The sequence below is a fragment of the Lethenteron reissneri genome, chromosome 14 (assembly GCF_015708825.2).
Source record: "Lethenteron reissneri isolate LAM-NWPU_2019-01 chromosome 14, ASM1570882v1, whole genome shotgun sequence".
In the NCBI taxonomy this organism is placed as follows: Eukaryota; Metazoa; Chordata; class Hyperoartia; order Petromyzontiformes; family Petromyzontidae; genus Lethenteron; species Lethenteron reissneri.
The window spans coordinates 2,753,427-2,772,057 of NC_083792.1; the positions used below are offsets into that span (position 1 = coordinate 2,753,427).

Consider the following 18,631-nt stretch of genomic DNA (forward strand, 5'->3'; position numbering starts at 1 on the left):
TTTTAACCTTACCGTGTTTTTATTATGACATGGACAGCTGAAGACACCAATCATGCAACACACTAAATACTGACCACGGCAGTAAGGCATTTCCCGTTCGCACACCATAGGATCGTTCATCATAGTACAAACCGCCACCACACACATCATAGTGCAACACATTTGAGGAACAAGTTAAAAAAAACACCACAACATAACTTAAGAAATATTTCCACAACCGTTTTTCTCAGAGTTACTACACTAGCTTCAACTCCACGTACGAAATGAACCAATCATGCATCACTGAATGCTAACTAAATGCTTTGAAATGAACAACAAGGCCAGCTTGCTAATATTACCGTTAAGACTTTCTACAGCACAATATGTAACAGTGGTCTGGACAGTGAGGCATTGGACGCTCATCACCTGAATATTAAAATGAAATATATCATCAAGTTTGTCCCCATTCTCAAGCATGCATTTGGGGTGGCACTCATCTCAGGTAGCGGTCCTGAGCCAGGAGTGGAGATTCCACTTTACTGTGGCAGGGACTAGTTTATCCATAGGAAAACCACTGTTGCCAACCCTTGACTGTTATTCGAACTTGCGGCCTTCCGATCATAATGAAATACATGCTCTTACTCAAATATTACAGTAAACATGAGCTTAATATTTTATGCTACTACTATGACGCATGCCAGTGAGAGCCACTTGCTCAAATGGACAGCGCTGAAGGAGTTGTCAATACACACTGGGAACATCATGCTTTGGAGTCCGTTGTTTGAGTAAAGTGCATGCCCTGCAAGAAAGTTCGGAACGTCTCCAAAGACGTCTTGATGCAGTCCAGTCCTTTGTTGGAGTTGAGATAATCTCTGAGCACTGCAAACAAGTCCGTGGGGTAGCTCACGCTCGCTGGCACAGACAGCAAGACATGCCGGGTGAACAGCGCCTGAAGCGTCGCCACCTCCACCTCCTCCAGGTGATGGTCCCGCACGCGAGGGCACAGCTGGCGCATGGCCTGCGCAAGCCTCAAGACGTACTCAACATTGTGGCCGGCGTGGCCAGAGCAACCGGCCACCACAGCGCCAATGGCCTGGGGGCTCGCGGGGCCCACGAATTGACGATTGTGCGGCGTGGCGATGTACACCAGGGCGGTCACCGCATCGCCCTCCTCGGTCACGAAGTCCACGAAGCGTGTGTCGTAACCGCCCAGCTCCTGCTCGCGCACGGCCAGGTGGGCGAGGGCGGGCGCGATCTCGTGGCTCCGCACCTCGAATGCGACACCCCACGTGCATGCCTGCGTGATACAAGAAGAGGCGCGCTTACATTAAAGTGCAAATGATCCTTATGGCGGTACCCCGCGGTACCAAATAATACAAAATGGCCGAGGCAATTAAATATTATACTTTAAATAGTGCATCGTGTACAGCTCGTCGAGATGAGTCGATTGCTGCATCGCTGACCATCAACAGACTAAAAATGACTGCATTACGGGCATTATGCGAGAGCTGGGGTACTGCCATGAGGTTCAAATGTACAACCCCTCTATAAACTCACTGCTGTGCTGGATTGAGGGCCTCCCCGCACCGTGTGTCAGTGTAGATTAGTTAAGGTGGGGAGAATAGATGTGGAAGCCAAGACGTATATAGCAGGGGTGGGGAATGACCGGCCTGCGGGCCGTATAAGGCCCGCAAAATCATTTGGTGTGGCCCTGCCAAGGCAACCGCAGGCAGGACGCAAAATTAAATAAATCTGGGAGCAAACCTGGAAAAGCAGTTGCGAGCAGCAACATCATCAATACCAGCTAACATCACATGCCTCACGAAAGAGAAGCAGTTCCAGCCAGAGCTCCCTTCTCAGCCATGCATAACATCAGTGAGCACTGTCGTTATATCTTAACTGGTCCTGGTCACAAGCTTTACCAACCAAATGGCAAACGTCAAGTATGGCCAAACACCAGTAGATAAGTAAAGGGTTGTAAATTATAAATTATTTTCAGATTGGAAAAAGACGTATCCATATTGTTCAGAAACATAGATTATATATGTATATATGTATATATTTTATCAAGTTGTTCACTGAAAATAGTCTTTTAATCAGAGGGTTTGGAGTTCAGATCATGATCCCTCAGGCTTGACAATGCGAGTATCGCTTTGTGGCAAGTCATCAATGATCTATGGAGAGACTGGTGCCTGCCATGAGAATGTGTAATTTCTGCCGTGGGTTCAGGGCCACCAACGGAGACGAGCGCTACACAAAGTTCCTCAGTTGGGCAAGGAGATGTTGATGGCTTTAAAATGTATAAATTCCTACTCGTACGCTACAATAACAAAAAATCCAGGTACCGAGAAATGTAGCAGTGCTGGTTTGGAGATTGTATCAGCTTAAATAACACTTTAACTTTCGATTTAAAGCTTTCGTGACTGCAGGGATTCATCTTCTTAGTTCTTTCGGTAAAGTCACGTAGAAGGGAAGTAATAAAATAATAAAAATAAAACATAATAAAATAATTCTCACGACGTTTCGGCTACAACGCAAGCAGCCGTCTTCAGGTGAAGAATGAGACAATGCCAAGCTAGGAGCTTATATATAAGCTGCGTTGGAGGTGGAGGAAAGAGCGCCTTAACAAAAGAATGTGCATGTGAAGAGGAATTTAGCATATTCATGGCAAATGCGTAGGAGGTGGGCGGGGGGGTTTCGAAGTCATATTATGCCCATGCATTATGCAGGATCAACAGCACCAAGGGGGGGTGCAGGGATTAGCAGTAACAAAGGAAAGGAATGTTAATGATATGTAGCTGCAGTTACTCAACCACCACGTAGAAAACTAAAGTATAAACTACATAAAAAAAAAAACTAAAGTATAAATAGCATAGCACCATCAGTATACTTACTATACTCTACACTAAGCCGAGTTACTAACAGCAAGTAATACATTACAATTCTACGTCGTAAAAATTATATAATATGCTTCCATCTAAACTTTATTCTATTGCATCACACGAGCATATACTGTACTATATACTGCCAACATTAAATTATATACTGTATTGCTGTAAACCAACCTATATCTTATACATTTAATATAACACTATGTATTATTCTACCCACCCTAATGTGTGTCGAAATGGTTTATTACGTCCTTCCAATGATTGCTAAGCCAGAATCCATCTTCTCGGTTAAAATTGTCTCTGTGTTTGTATATGTGGATCGCCTCATGAACGAATCTCTCATGATAGCCAGATGGCTTGCAGAGAACCTCTGTCTTGGAGAAGTCAATATCATGTGAGCCCACTGAGTTGTAACAGTGATCTGCCACGGCTGAGGTGTTTGTCCTACCGTGTTTCAGGTCTGCTTTATGTTCACGGATGCGGTCCGAGACATGTCGTTTGGTTTCCCCAATGTAACTGCTACCACAGAGGCAACTTAGTTTGTAAGTATACTGATGGTGCTATGCTATTTATACTTTAGTTTTTTTTTTTATGTAGTTTATACTTTAGTTTTCTACGTGGTGGTTGAGTAACTGCAGCTACATATCATTAACATTCCTTTCCTTTGTTACTGCTAATCCCTGCACCCCCCTTGGTGCTGTTGATCCTGCATAATGCATGGGCATAATATGACTTTGAAACCCCCCCGCCCACCTCCTACGCATTTTCCATGAATATGCTAAATTCCTCTTCACATGCACATTCTTTTGTTAAGGCGCTCTTTCCTCCACCTCCAACGCAGCTTATATATAAGCTCCTAGCTTGGCATTGTCTCATTCTTCACCTGAAGACGGCTGCTTGCGTTGTAGCCGAAACGTCGTGAGAATTATTTTATTTTATTATGTTTTATTTTTATTATTTTATTACTTCCCTTCTACGTGACTTTACCGAAAGAACTAAGAACACTTTAACTGTAGGGGAATTTCACAAATGTGTGACATCAGAATGGATTATTTGAGGAAACAATTGTAATAAAATGCTCATGCCGTTGATGGGAACACCAACAATAGTTTTTCAAAACAACCTACGTATTTTTTTTCCATAACTGACGCAACATGTTTGCAGAATTGCCCTGAACGCACGACATGTTATGCTTGCCTGGTGACGACAAAAAATACACCGCGGCGAAATTGATACACGAGATGGGGAGTGCTTTCTAGTCATGATGCGTGGGCAGGGAATTTAACTGATGGGAGGCATCATTCGACAGGCATTCATTCATAGCACAGGACGTTCTATTCATGGTTGTCGCTGGCATAGAACTGCGGTGTTTCCTTCGAACAAAATCAACACCGTGTGTTGTGTTCTATGCGACTGGTGCATTTGGATACAAGTAACTATGTTTGTGTGTGTATGTCCAATACTTGTCTCATCTCTACTCAGTGGGTCGGATGCTCTCGTGGAAATTCCATGTTCCAGTGGCAGAGGCAAGGATCGTTGTATTCCTGCTAAAAATTGGTTGAATTACCTGGTTATCCGAGCGCAGGAATTGGTGGTGTTATCACGGGTGGCTTTTGAAATCAACTCAGCCCATCATCCCGGTGGTGGTGGAATAAATGAGTATCACTACGTGGGAAATAAACACTCATCAACGCTGTCATCTGAATGCCAAAATAGATGTTTAAGCAATGACTCTTTGAAGGGCCACTGCTAAGATGTAAGAACAGCCCAGTTGCGTGTTGCGAATTAAACCCCATTCGTGAATGTGAAACGTCTACAAAAGCGGATTTGACTTCATGACAAAAAAAATCAGAACTTACATCTTTGTCTTCAATGAGCGTAACAACTCGGCCAGGCTGCAAAACAACAACAAATATAAATAGACGATTAGTGATGTATAAAAATTACCTGTAATTATACAATGGCTTCATTTCTCTAGGCCACTCCAATACTCTGGACCCCACCCCCGCTCGCATTAGTGGTGGGGGCAGAAGGAAAATATTTTCCAAAGCTCAGCCCCGCAGGCAGCTTCAATTGAATAAGGCTTGATTATGTGTAAAAACTTCTCACTTGTATAATTCACTGGATCCTACATGTCTTGTAAATTGTGTGAATATTCTGTTCAGGAGTTACATTATGAAAATAATTTCTTTTAATCAATGCTAACTTTTCAAAACATTGTCATGAGCCGAAAAAGCTCATTGGAAAAGACCCCTACGGGCTGAAATAATCACCTAATACATTCAACCTCAACTAGCAACAAACATAACAGTGCCAGTCAAAGTTTGTACCTCCCTTCAAATGCTACCAATTTGAGATCCGGCTCATCCACGGACCATTCAACCGTTTGTTGTATGATCATAGCAAGTATCATAGAGCAGGTTTCTAGCTTACGTTGCCTCTGGGTAAGAGCAATTGAATAATTGTTTAGAAATTGAAATGTATACATCCTTCATAAGCATTTATCCAACTTGCAACCAGGATAAGAATTCGCACCCGTGCCTTGTTTCCCGAATGAATGCATTTAGGATGCAATTGAGAACAGAGAAATAAGCTACAAATAATTATATTAATCCAATACATAGGTACCTCGACTCATAAAGGCAACATGACAACAATAGATACATCACATCACAAAACATCAGTGGATTTACACAACAAAAACATGTTTTTTTTAATTAACGGTGTCAATTAGATCTAGATAGAGGTGGTTTAAACCAGAATGATGGAGTGTGTGGGGGGTGGACGTGAAGACCACGGCTCAGGACAGGAACGAGTGTAGAAAGATCAGCAATGCAGACCCCCCCCCCACCACCACAGACGAAATGGGATATACCAGTAAAGCAGAAAAAAATGTCCGAGTGTGAAAAACCCCCACACATTTGAACGGAAACTCGGTGTCTGAGAGCTCCATGCCGGAGCAGTATCAATATGAGAGGCGGCCACATTCAAACTCAATGCGAGACGCGTGCCGGTGAGAGTCACACCTGCTGCGGAGTTCCGCGGTGTTCGCAGTCGCCCTGCCAAAAACGCCGGCTGTAGCCACGCACGAAGCCCACCCGCACGGCGCTGTAGGCGAACCCTGGCCGCCACACGAGCGAGCCGTAGCCAAAGAGCCACAGCGAGCTGGGAACCTCCCCAATCATTTTGCGACCACTGGTGCAGTTGATATCGCGACTGCAGATGGGCTATGCCAGCCCTACGGCTCCACTTACCGCCTCCACCCCCAATGATGTGGACCTAAGGGACGCGCACGTGTGGCTTATATAGTGGTGAAGCTCCGCCCACCGGGAATCTCAGCCAATGGGAATTGGGGAGAGAGGAGGGAGCCCCACTCCCTCCTCTCTCCCCAATTCCCATTGGCTCGCTCGTGCGGCCGACCAACATCAACGGCGGTGTCAGATCAGAGGGATTCCCTCTGCGCTTGTGAGCTGCGGCTTAGTCTGCAGTGCGCACACTTATAGGATGGAGTCAATCTCTAAAGGGTTTCTCAGAGATTTAAAGGTATTACGGGTTCTTTTTTAAAGCTTTCTTTCACTTCGATACAAATATGTTATTTGCTCAGCTGCTATAGGCACACACGTTCGTCGATAACACTGTGGGCCTTAAAACAAACCACGATCCGACGTTACGGGCAGTGGGCCTTTATTAGTACTGTACATACTGTGCCAATAACAACACTATTTAATGTAGTACATTGTTTGCGAAGAAAATGTGTAAATGTACGGGATGTATTGGTCTTGAATGTATGTCGTTGATCAATGGTGTGCACAAAAGCATGTCTGTGATGTAAATAAAAATCTTTGTTTAGACTGGAGGAATCCGATGAGCCATGAAGCTCTTTTCCACGTATTTGAACAAATATAATCACACTTGAAAGACAAATAGCATTGCCCCAGAAGCGATCTTATAACAAAAAAAATTGCCATAGTCCATACCAGACCTTGTTTTGGGACGCGACATTTGATACTTTTGTATAAAGAATATTAATAAGGTAAATGTGTAATTGCTGCCAGACCTCTCTGACGAGTTGGGAGTCCCCAACACTTCACGTGTGTGCTGTTTGTGCCCAGGCAATTCATCATTTGGCGATATTGCGTTGTCAGTGGTTCAAGAACAAAAACAACAAACTTTAAACGCACTCGTCAACAATAGCACTGTGTGTGGCCTTAAATATAAATATATAATGAACGACGTTTCGCGCTAGGGTTCTTCTTCACCGCACACAACTAACCTCTCTGTGAAAGCCACCTGCGGTGTCAGGATTCATCAACCAACGTAACAAAGAATTAAAAAATTGTGAGAATTCGGTACAAAAAAACAAAAACTCCCCAATAATTTCGCGAGCCGCAACGCGCGTGTGATCACCATCACGAAGCGGTCTTTAAAGAGCCACCATGAGGCTGGTTTGCCCCCCCCCCTCCCCTTAATCTCGAGGTAATTCCACCTCATCTGGCATCATGGGTGGATTTCGTTAATTTAATTATTTTAATAATTTTTATTTTATTTTTTATTTTATTATTTTATTATTATTCTTTTATTGTTATTATTATTGTTTACGTGAATTTACCGAAAGAACCTAAGAGTATCATGGGTGGAATAGAAGGCGGGGAGGGGCGACGTGGTTGTGTGTGTGTGTGGTGTGGGTGGCGTGGGCTCTGGTGGTGTAACGCGAGACCCGGTTGCATCAGGGCTGTGCATTGGCGTTCGGTGATGCAACTCGGTTCGCGATTGCGGGCGGCGCGCGATTCACGCTCCCCGCCGTCCAGACTTTAGATGTTTAAACCTCCGCATCTGTGACAAGCCTCGATTGTCGGAAAATGTTGACAATTTGCGCAGAGAGAGAGACGATGGATCATTTTGATTCTAGATTTGAAGCTTTCGTGACTTGCAAGGATTCATACTCTTAGGTTTTTTTCGGTAAAGTCACGTAGGTAAAAATAAGTAATAAAAAGAATAGAAATAATAATAGAAATAAAAATAATTATTTCTATTATTTTTTATAATCATATAATTAATTTAACAATTATTCCTATTATAATTTTTATCCTACGTGACTTTACCGAAAAAAACCTAAGAGTGTGGATCATTTTCATGTTTGTGCTTTGAACACAGCTGCCAAGCACGACACAAACACGAAGGGCCCCCAGAACGCCAAGCGGCCAGTAACAATCGGCACATTAGAAATTAGAATAGATTGTTGATTGTGACAGAGATTTATGTTTTGAAGAATGGGAATTGACGCAAAAAATTGTGTTTAGGTTTTATTGTTTTATTCAAGGTTTGTTCACACCCTTAACACACAGGTTTTCATCGCCTATGTTATTGTAGGGGTGTCAGGGGAAGGATTCCCACCAATAGGAGGGTTAGTGGGAGGGGTGATCGAGTAGATATAAGGGGCCTTTGGCAGGAACGAGATTGGGACGGCTGGGGACAGGTGTGGATGGGAGACAAGGATTAAAATACGAAACCCCTGCAATCTTGTGTCGGCTCTCCTTTACATTATTATTCATAATTGATATGTTTGGGTGAGGCCACTTAATGATATGGCCAAATGTTTGCCGCAAGGCCCTCCAAGTCAAGGTTCATTTTTATTTAACAAATGTGCGAACTCAAGAGAACAGCGCGAATCTCATTTGCAAGTGAATTGGGTAGCCACACATTCATGTCAAATAATGACGATCACCTGTCAATCCACAGGGTTTACCCGTATTCTTGTACAGGGAAATGTAGTTTTCAGGTCCATACGGCGTACAGCCGTTTCAATACGGCAAAAAAAGAATGTGTCTATTTGTTTGTGAATTTTCAGTTGTGATGGGACTTTGTAGGATGAACGTTGAGATATATAAGGGTACGGGGTGACCAATAAGGTCTGAATTGGTCTGTAGCAAGGTAGGGCACTGATAAGGGGTTGACAAATATGCGATATCCAAGTAAACAAGCCAACATTTGGGCAACGTTCGAACCGTTGGACCAACAAAGTTTGCCCAACGTTCCATGTTTTACTCGGTCTCCATCACCCGAAATAGCCATACGAATCCAATTGTCAGGCGTACAGGTTTAACGACGCGCCATTTACTATTGTTTCAGTTCACCTCTAAGTTGAAGAACAATAATCACGAGAAAATTTGGCTAAAAAGTTATCCACAATTTTAGAAGTGTTGAAGCGGTGGCGCTGCGGTTAGTGACACAGCGCTGTGAACCTGGTGAATTAGATTTAAATTCCTGGACACTCTTTACAAATAGCACTAACCATTGTGGTAAAGTATGGTCAAGAAACAACCATACTCCATAAAGTAAGGGGAGGATCCTTTCAGAGAAGATCGTCAGTTCACCAGCATTTTTATTAAAGGAAGTGTGAATCAGCTGATGAGACGTAATTATGGCAAAACCGGTCCAGAGCTTACTTGTCTTGAAACGATTATTCTGAAATTATGCCCTCCCAGAAGCTGGGTTGAGTAAGAAATACTTTAATTTTGATGTGGAGAGACGGATATGTGAAGGTGACATATTGCCTGCTCATTTGTTTTGATATTTCAACCATGCTGATCAGTTCGGTGAACTTCACGTCCGTCAGTGCGGTGTTTTTTTTGTTTCTGTATGTTATACAATATGAAGTGACACGCTAGATAGTCATGGTTGTGTTCCGCAGTCTAGAGGTTTCGTTATGCAGATCTGGCAACATTCGGACTAATTGTTATGGGCTGGTCAGAGAGATGACAACAACAACCAGCATCAACAGCAGCATATTCATCATCAGCAACGGTAACTGCATCAATAGCTTACAGAATATTCATCAGCAGCAGCAACTGCATCTTCAGCATAAGCACCAGCAAATACGAAAAGCAGCGTGGGAATGAACGTCTTCATTAATAGCATAATCGTCGCCAACAGCAGCATCATCAACAGCCACTCTGATCACCGATGGATGTTATGTCTGCGACATCAGCACATTCTAACAATCCAGCTGTATCATTGTGCTATGAAGAAGGGATATTGCCCGAAACGTCGCCCGTTACATATATATATATTTACTTTTAAGGCCACAGTATTATTGACGAAATGTGTTCGGATGTTGTTTGTATTGTTCCACGTTTAAATGGAACACGTGGTCACACGTACTCACAGGGGCGTTGGTCTGTATGTAACATTCATCTAATTCCACTATATTCTGCGATCGTGCCTCTGATTGAGTTCAAGTCGTTTGTCTCACAATCTGTCAAGAAAAGCCTTTTCCCGAAACTTCGTATTTAATGATATGTATTCCCCCTATAAGGGCAGTGTTGTTGCTGAGAACTCAAGAGTTACGGCAATGTGTTGAGTATTTTGTTAACTGTGCTTGTGCAGAACTGCCAACACAGCAGCCAAAGATATAGTTTGATTTTAAACGCTCACAATAATATTGTTGCGAGTTTAAATCCGGGCCAAGGTCTATTCAATGGGAAGGTCAACAGTGGTTGCCCTATGAATAGACCTGCTGCCGTCACGGGAATGTGGAATTTCCACCCCACGCTCGTGTTGAGCGTGGGGTGGACTGTTTTTTGGCCAATTAAACATAATTACACTTGCGGTGGTCATTATGTTCTCAGCACAAACTGTTTGCGTCATATTTGTGTTATGGAAGCCGCTGATTCAGTTCGCATGTTTTTATTGGGAGAATGCGGTTAGTCGACGCCATCATCATCATCCCTCCAGGGCGAATACAGTAAGTACAATTGTGGGACGTCAACATTGGTCTTCATGGATAAGACTGAACCTGTCATGGGAATGTGGATTTTTTATGACTTGCTCAAGGCCACCAATAAGGGGGAGGGGGGGTGAAGTTTGGCAGCCTTGTATACAGGGCGTCTGTTTACAGCTCTGAGGCGGTGGTGGATATTCCACATACTTGCGACGAGGACACTCCATCCAACTCCTCTTATACACGATGTTATCAGCCACTGTAGCAGATAAGAGAAGCCATAGATTAGAGGGATTTGAATGAGTGACAAAACATTTAATCCTTCTCGTCCCTGATATTCCAAAGATATTCCAAAGAAAAAGGATGTCACGATGACAAAACATGAATTTAATCACCATTAACATGATGATTACAGCCCTTTGTCATTCCACTTCTGTATGAAGGCCTCCACATGTCGTGTGCATCACGGTGGTTGCTTGACCATACTTGACCATACTTGACCATACTTGACCATACTTGACCACGCTGGTCAAGAGGGGTTGGTGAAGGCGAGGTTGGCAGAACTGGTTCAGATGTCAGTCGCCAACGATATTAGCCGTATTCTTAGGTTTTTTCGGTAAAGTCACATAGGTAAAAAGCTTCCGTCTTCAGAAGGAAGCTTGTGTTGACTCCGAAACGTCGTGATTTTTATTTTGTTTTTGTTTTACTTTTATTAATTTTAATTTTTTACCTACGTGACTTTACTGAAAAAACCTAAGAATATGAATCATTGCAGTCACGAAAGCTTCAAATATAGAAATATTAGCCGTGGTTGGGAATTCAACTCGGGTCACCCAGCAGTTCAGATCGCATTGCGCTAAACGCTGCACCCACCACCATCTGTTTACACGTCCTTTTTTTTCGCGTTGTCTGGGTTTAATGTGAATTAAACAGTAGACAGTGTCCGACTTCGTGCAATGCATGAACTGCTGGGAAACATGTCCCAACACAGATTTCCTGTGTATTTTTTGGGAGTTGCAAAATGTACATTTGACATTGCCGCACCATTCAAAAACACAATTTTCTGTAATTATAAGCGGATGCGTGGAAATAGATTGACAAGGACTGCACTGTGTGTGTGTATGTGTGTGTGATTACTCTGCCAGAATACAACCCACATACACAAGGCCCCGAGGCTGCCAGACGTTAATTATAACAACAAACCTAACACACACATGTGTGCTCTGAGTTCGGAATGCATTCGCACAAGTTATTAAAACCCTGGTCAGAAAGATCTGCCAAAGGTCACTTCGGAGAAATAATTTTCCTGGAAATTATGGGGGGGGGGGGGAAATCTGTAAAACTGATTGTGCAATGCTATATTATTTTTATATATACAAAATTGCCCATACCAATAATCACATGGAACGTATTATCTGCAAACGTGTTAGATAAACCAATTTTTATGAACTCTAATCGATGTTCCATGGCAATTGCCGTACAAGAAATCCATTGTCATGGTGATGATCATCATCAGCTGCCTTTTTCTATCCACTGCTGGATGAAGGCCTTCCAATGTCGTTTCCATCCCTCACGGCCCTGTAAATTACCTTGTCATCATACTCTTTGGTTATTTCGGTAAAGTCACGTAGGTATAAAAATTAAATGAAATAAATCACGACGTTTCGATCGCAACACAAGCGGTCGTCCTCAGGCGGAAAAAATATAATCCAGCAGTAGAACTGCTGAACCTTGTCATCCTTCCTTAGTTTTTTGTCCTTCCCCCACACCTCCGATGATCATGGTTGGCTATGTAGAGTGCGAAAGAAGTTCAACATACGTAATGCTACCATCCATCTCGCTCCTGCACACCAGCGGGCCTCATTGTTCCATCTCAGCCGTGGTCATCCTCATGGGAAAGTTCCGTCCTTTGGTTGCCAAAGTGTACATTCTGGCACCTCCTGGCCTCGATTCTTGATGTTCACCGTGTTAAACAGCTTTGACCTATCTTATGTGCTGTTGAAGTGCAACTAGTATCGCACCAGCGTGTGCATTTTCCGAGGACAGAGACGTCATGTTCAATCTAGAATGTGTTTGTGAGAACATAAAAATAAGTGGTTGGGCTTCTGTTCAAGACTATGACCACCGTGTCGCAGAGAGTGAGATATTTCATTACATCGTTACATTTTCACATTGAAGGGACGGAGTGTGCTTGGGATCGTATGGTAACAGGATAACATCCGTACAAGAAATTAGCTGAATGTCGAAAAGTTAGCCATAAAACTACTTGCTTTCCTGAGGAATGATGTATTACTAGATGCTTGGGCTGGACTCATGATTGATGTTTATGGTCAGATCGCGTGCAGAAAATGCCAATGTGTGCTGTTACCCACCTCCACCCGGCACAGCCACATAAAAAAAGTTGTGATTTGAAGAAACACGCCCATTTTCGTTGTGCTTAGGAGCAAGGTGCACAGTACACATTGGCTTTTATGCTAATGAGATTAATCATTAATAATAATAATATTGGTCGTAAAAGCCTACGTATTAAAGGTTTGGCTTGTGTGATAAGATGATCCAAGATTTCAGAGGCAGAGTTTTAACAGGAGTACCTTGTTTTATTAGATATACATCAAAGTAGATGTTTTTTGGAAACAAACAAGCTTATTTGATTGTGTTCTAAATCGATAACATTTTATTCACAGAAAGAAAATGCTGACATGTGAAAATGATCATGCATTACAAGACAGGCCATTATTGGCAATAACATAAAGTATGCACTCCTTCCACCCGGCCATATTAAATTGTCGTTGTGCCAAGAGAGAGCTTCTGGCTGCAGGCCAGGGCTGGGGTTGTGTTCGGGAAAACCTGAGTGGACAGTGAATATGTGAACGAGCAGGAATGTGTGACCCAGCGGAGCAAGAGTGAACCCAGTAAGTGCATGTGAACTGAGGGCAGTGGTGGTGCAAGGACATTGGGTGCCTCAAACAGAAATAATTTTGGAGGTTCTCTTTTAAAATAAGAAATTCCTTGTGAGATGACAGAAGAGATATAGACCAGAGAGCGATCCAGTGAGGTAAGAGCGGAGAGATGCGATCAATATAGAGATGAGAAACATGAAATAGCTCTTGTAGAAAGGCACTATATAGATATCATTATTCAACATATTCTTTCGGTCTTTCGGTAAAGTCACGTAGATAGAAAAAATAATAAATTAAGTGAATAAAAATAATTACAATTATTTTAAAATAAACACAATTGCATTACCGTGTTATTATTATCATTAGTTATTGAAATGTTAGTGTCTCCCCAACCAAATGAGCAATAGGGTGGCAATAATCCCTCTCGAGGTGAGACAGTGGTGGAAATTACACGTCTTCATGAAGGATGCCAGTCTCTTTATATGACAACCGCTATTTATTTTCTCACAATGTGGTACTTATTGTATTCACCCAGAAGGAATAATGGACTAAGCAGCAATACATATATTATTTTTTTGTTCATTTGTATTGTGTTAGCCTGCCAACAATCATGCATGAAGATTGAATATATATGAGATATAATTTAGCATCAACAAAAAAACAATATATTTCAGGCTCAGAAAATAAAATCAATGCAGTTTTACTATAAAGTGAGGATTCTATTTCAAATCCTGTCTACGGTCTTAGACCGACTTAGCATGGTGTGTCAGCATGTAAGTACTTCACAAGTTACGATAGCATCTACGCCTGCTTAATCAATGCAACAAGCCTGTTTTGAAAATGAATATCAAAGTGTGTATTTGCTCAAATATTTACATGGAGATCGTATCCATTGGTGACCCTAGGCCGGTGGTGAAAATTCCACATTACCATTGCAGAGGTGAGTTTATCCACAAAATTCCCACTGTAGTTGACACTAATTTGTGTATTTACGTAACTGAAAATGTCATTCCAATGGAGAAGACAGTAAAAGGAAAAATAAATGCAAGACTTTAATTGGTTGCACGGTGGCTCAGCCAAGAGATGGCAGTACAGGAAATGGATTGTGAACCCACCTGTGCAGACTTTCAGTGTTATTTCCTCATGTGACTTTTCTCTGGGCACTCAGTTGAGTTCATACAGCATCCAAAATGTATATGCATTTAGATGCTATATTAACCAATATCGTATTATTGTTCCACATGAAAAACACTCATGAATGGAATTGGCTAAACATCCTTTTGCACAGAGTCTTGAGACCATGTGAGGCTGTTCTGAATACATGAATTAAACTATTTTCATACTCTGATGGTGCATTGTTTTTGAGTTGTGCGCCTTTTGGCGTCATCTGGTCCAACCCATGTGAGACTAGGCTCTAAGGAAAGCTGTCTCGGGTGTGGACCAATCAACTTCAATGACAATGCATACATCATCAGTTATGTTTTTTGTTTGCATTATGACTGCAGGTATTTTGGTCTATGCAAACATGACTCCTCGTAAAAAAGGTGTCAGTTTTGTTGCCAGATAAAAGGGTAAAAAAACAATTATTAAACTATTTTTGCTAAGCAGGTGGTGGAGCACGCCTGTAATCCAGCACTGTGGAGGCAAGGGTTGGTGGACCGCACAAATGCTGTGAAACTCCTTTCCCATGGACGTCAAAGGGTTCATACCCGAGTTCCCCAGGTGAAGGCAGCGCAGCAATTGTACACGTCTCCATCTGTACGGGAATATAGTGTTGTTCCCTCACGTGCGTGGATTTTCTCCGTTACTCTGGCCTGCTCATAAATGAAAACATACATTGGCCGATAGCACCTTAATATACAAAGGACCACAGAGCTTTGGGGGAGGGGGATTTGGTGCTGACTCACCTCCTGGCTGCCCTTCCTGCTTGTCTGTGATTCCTCGCGCCTCTGAGTTGTTTTCTCTCTTCGAGTGAGAGAATACTATGCGTGTTATAAGTTGACAACAATAATTATTATTACACAAGCTATACTGCAGATTTAGCATATCTTAAATTACGTATGTTGCACTTCTTCTTTCGCAACCATACATAGCCAACCATGCTAATCGGAGATTTGCTAGATTTGCCCAAATATTTAAACGTATCGGCCTCATTTGACCTGAGATGATCTAAAATGTGCAGCCTTTTCCCATAATTATCACTAAATGTGTTGACGGGTAAATTGGCAATGGCAGCCTGACAGATAGCCACCCTTAGCCAGACACCTATCAATTCCTGAATCTGGTGTGAGGCTCCCTTACACATTGCCAATCTCAGAAACCTAATTATGGAACGGGAACACTCGAAGCAAATATAGTCTTGCAGGTGTATGAATAGCGATGAGACAAAGTTTCTTTGAGTTCAAGTTCTGGTTGGGAGTTGACTCAGCCCACCAGCCCCCATCATCATTATTCTCATCGTCCCACTTTGTGTGAAGTTAAAAGTAGTTGTACGATGGATAGAGTGGCCCCTGCCACGGGAATGTGGAATTTTCACCACAGCCTTGGTGGCACCAACAGAGATGACAGCATCCCCATTGCTTAATTATCTGAACACAGAAATAATGATATTCCAATAGCATGATTGGCCCTCGTTAAAAACTAAACAATGATGAAAGAAAATGTATCGTTGTAGACCAACGTAAACTACATTTTGAGCATATTATAGTCGTCGTGGTAGTGTTCGATTCCTCATTTAACCCGGTTATAGACCAGTGTGGTGAAGTACGGTCAAACTACCCCCACCACAACTGCATGTGACTCAAGCCGTTATATTAAAAGGGTTTTTAGCTGCCTAAATAAATAGAAACCGGCCGCATTTAAAATCCAGCAATGTGCAACGGTATACATAAGTTGTGTGGTAAGCTGATTAATGGGTATGACATTTTTTTAAATGTTCAATCAAACTTTATTTATTTTAGGTGCATTTCTTAAAATCAAGGCCCCTGTACATATATTTAACACGTAGGCTTAAGCGACCAATATCAATATTAATAATTTATTTTCTTTGGGTCAAATGGCGTAAATAAGATGTGCGTTGTGCACCCTCCCCTACCCGACACAACAAATAAAAAAATGTTGACACGTGAACAAACGTGGCCAATGTATTACTACTAATTCATCAGCACACTGGTGCATTGGAGAGTAATCTCAACAATTAAATGGGGGGGAGGGGCGGGTGGACATCTCCAGTTATAACCAGTGTCATCAGGCATCTGCCAGAACCCGTTATTCGCAGACGGATGGATGGAAACTTATAGTTGTAAGACAAGCATGTGGCATCGGATTTTCACGCCAAAACGACCAAACGGTGAACGTACACAGGCACAGCATGTTTTTCCTACCCGCGTATCACGCGTGTCCCGCGTGGGCCGTGCTCTAGCTCTACAGGGGCACGTGGCAGCTGTCAAATAAATTAGGCAGCCATCCAGACGTACACCAAGACTACCGAGACTGAGGACAGGACCCAAGCCTGAGGACAGCACCCGAACCTGTGCTTGAGACTGCTGCGGCTATTGCCATGGGTTTGCACTTAAGGGATGCGTTGTGGTGTTTGTTCAATAAAGTGCATTTGCTATTGAGGAATTTGGTTTTTTTGTTGTTAAAATGTTTCCCAGGCAAGAGAGAATTTACGCAGTGCTCGGTGGTTGGGTGGTTCTGAAGATTGTTCAAATCTTGATCGGGAGTTGACGTAGATCGGCAGTTGTTTGGGAATTGATAAAACAATGAGTACTTTATGACTATGTAAGTCACCACAGTGGTAGTGTTAATGGAGAGACTGCATGCCATGGGAATTTGGAATTTGTATCACTGGCTCAGGAAGAGATGAGCACCACCCCACACGCATTAAACAATGAGGACGATTTGACATTGATCTATGACTATAAATACAAAGTATTAAACAGACAGCTATTCACATGCAGAATATTTCATTTACATGTTTCATATTAACATGAACAGCCTGTCGATTAATGTATGTATGGCTCGGCAGTGTCCAGTCGTAACTGACAGCTTGAGTCTCTGGGTGATACGAGGTCAGAGCCAGGAGGATTTGGCTCTTCGTTCACTTTGTCCGGGCTGGCACGCTGGCGGATCGCAGCACAGGTCTGCAAACGATAATCGACGGCCTTCTTCAGGACTGGAGGCAGGCCGAGGCTGACCTGGTTTTCACGATTGAGGCCCATTTCAGACTTAATAATCTCGGTGGCTGGCATTTGGTGTGGCATTGGACGTCGGAAGGAGTTCCCTGGCGACGTCTCGTGGATATTGCTACACCCCGGCCGGGGGCCTGTGACTTATTTATTCGTGGCCATGCAGTCTTCTCAGTAAGTTTTCTGCACCACCATTACTACCTATTCAACAGGATAGGGCCAGGCCCCCTACCTGTCTTTGCTCTGCACTAGCTGTGTAGAGGCTGGTGCAGCCCCAGTTCATGTCGTTACTTCATTTTCTTCTTCCTGCTGTTCCTGTAGGACCTTAGGAAGAGAGCATCACCCTCTCTTACATATAGGAGTGGAGGGACAGCCTTATTCAAAACACTATCAGGCGATAAAGTCTGGTGATCGCCTGGAAAATGTACCAGTTGAAACTAAGGTTGTCACCTGTCCTGGTTTTTGAGTATCCTCTTGTTGAGGTAGCCATCCTAGGAAATCTGTAAGCCTTCCCAGGACATTAATAGTCCAAGGTTTTTAATTTTATTTACAGTGAATATTGCATTCCTCTCATCGCCACCAAATATACAGTATCTTTCCCATTCCATTAAAACAATTAAATCGAAGATTGACATAAAAGAGACGACAAAATGCAGGTCTTACATATTGCTCGACTTGGGGGCCAAAGACTGCAAAAACGAGAGCAAGCACTTGTACAATCCTGGATTAAAAACTGGGTTACAGCCACCTGTGATGAAAGAAAGTTCCCAAGTATATAGAGTTGGTCTCAGTCCGGTCACCAATAATTGCACATAACCATTGTTAAATGGGGTTTTTTCTCCAATTGGCATGTGATGAAAATGTTTTGCAGTAACTATAAAAAGTGCACCAACTCATGTGGTTGAGGGAATTGAAGTGACTTAATAATTCGTTCTGAAGAGACGAAGTAAC

The 18,631-nt window shown here is 42.7% G+C and overlaps 1 protein-coding gene across 1 annotated transcript; it reads right to left on the bottom strand.

The window, feature by feature from the left end:
- LOC133342243 (glutathione-specific gamma-glutamylcyclotransferase 1-like) lies at positions 1 to 6,131 on the bottom strand. Its single transcript, XM_061551270.1, has 3 exons — positions 5,897 to 6,131; positions 4,730 to 4,765; positions 1 to 1,276 (listed from the first exon to the last, which is right to left on the bottom strand). The coding sequence occupies exons 1-3, from the start codon at positions 6,053 to 6,055 to the stop codon at positions 740 to 742; spliced, it is 732 nt and encodes a 243-aa protein (XP_061407254.1). The 5' UTR covers positions 6,056 to 6,131; the 3' UTR covers positions 1 to 739.
- Positions 6,132 to 18,631: the final 12,500 nt, after the last annotated feature.

Coding starts and splice junctions, on each gene's coding strand:
- LOC133342243 (XM_061551270.1), bottom strand. CDS start 6,055: ATGATTGGGGAGGTTCCCAGCTCGCTGTGGCTCTTTGGCTACGGCTCG. Junction 4,766..5,896: donor ACCGCGGAACTCCGCAGCAG/GTGTGACTCTCA, acceptor GTTGTTTTGCAG/CCTGGCCGAGTTGTTACGCT. Junction 1,277..4,729: donor CGCTCATTGAAGACAAAGAT/GTAAGTTCTGAT, acceptor TGTATCACGCAG/GCATGCACGTGGGGTGTCGC.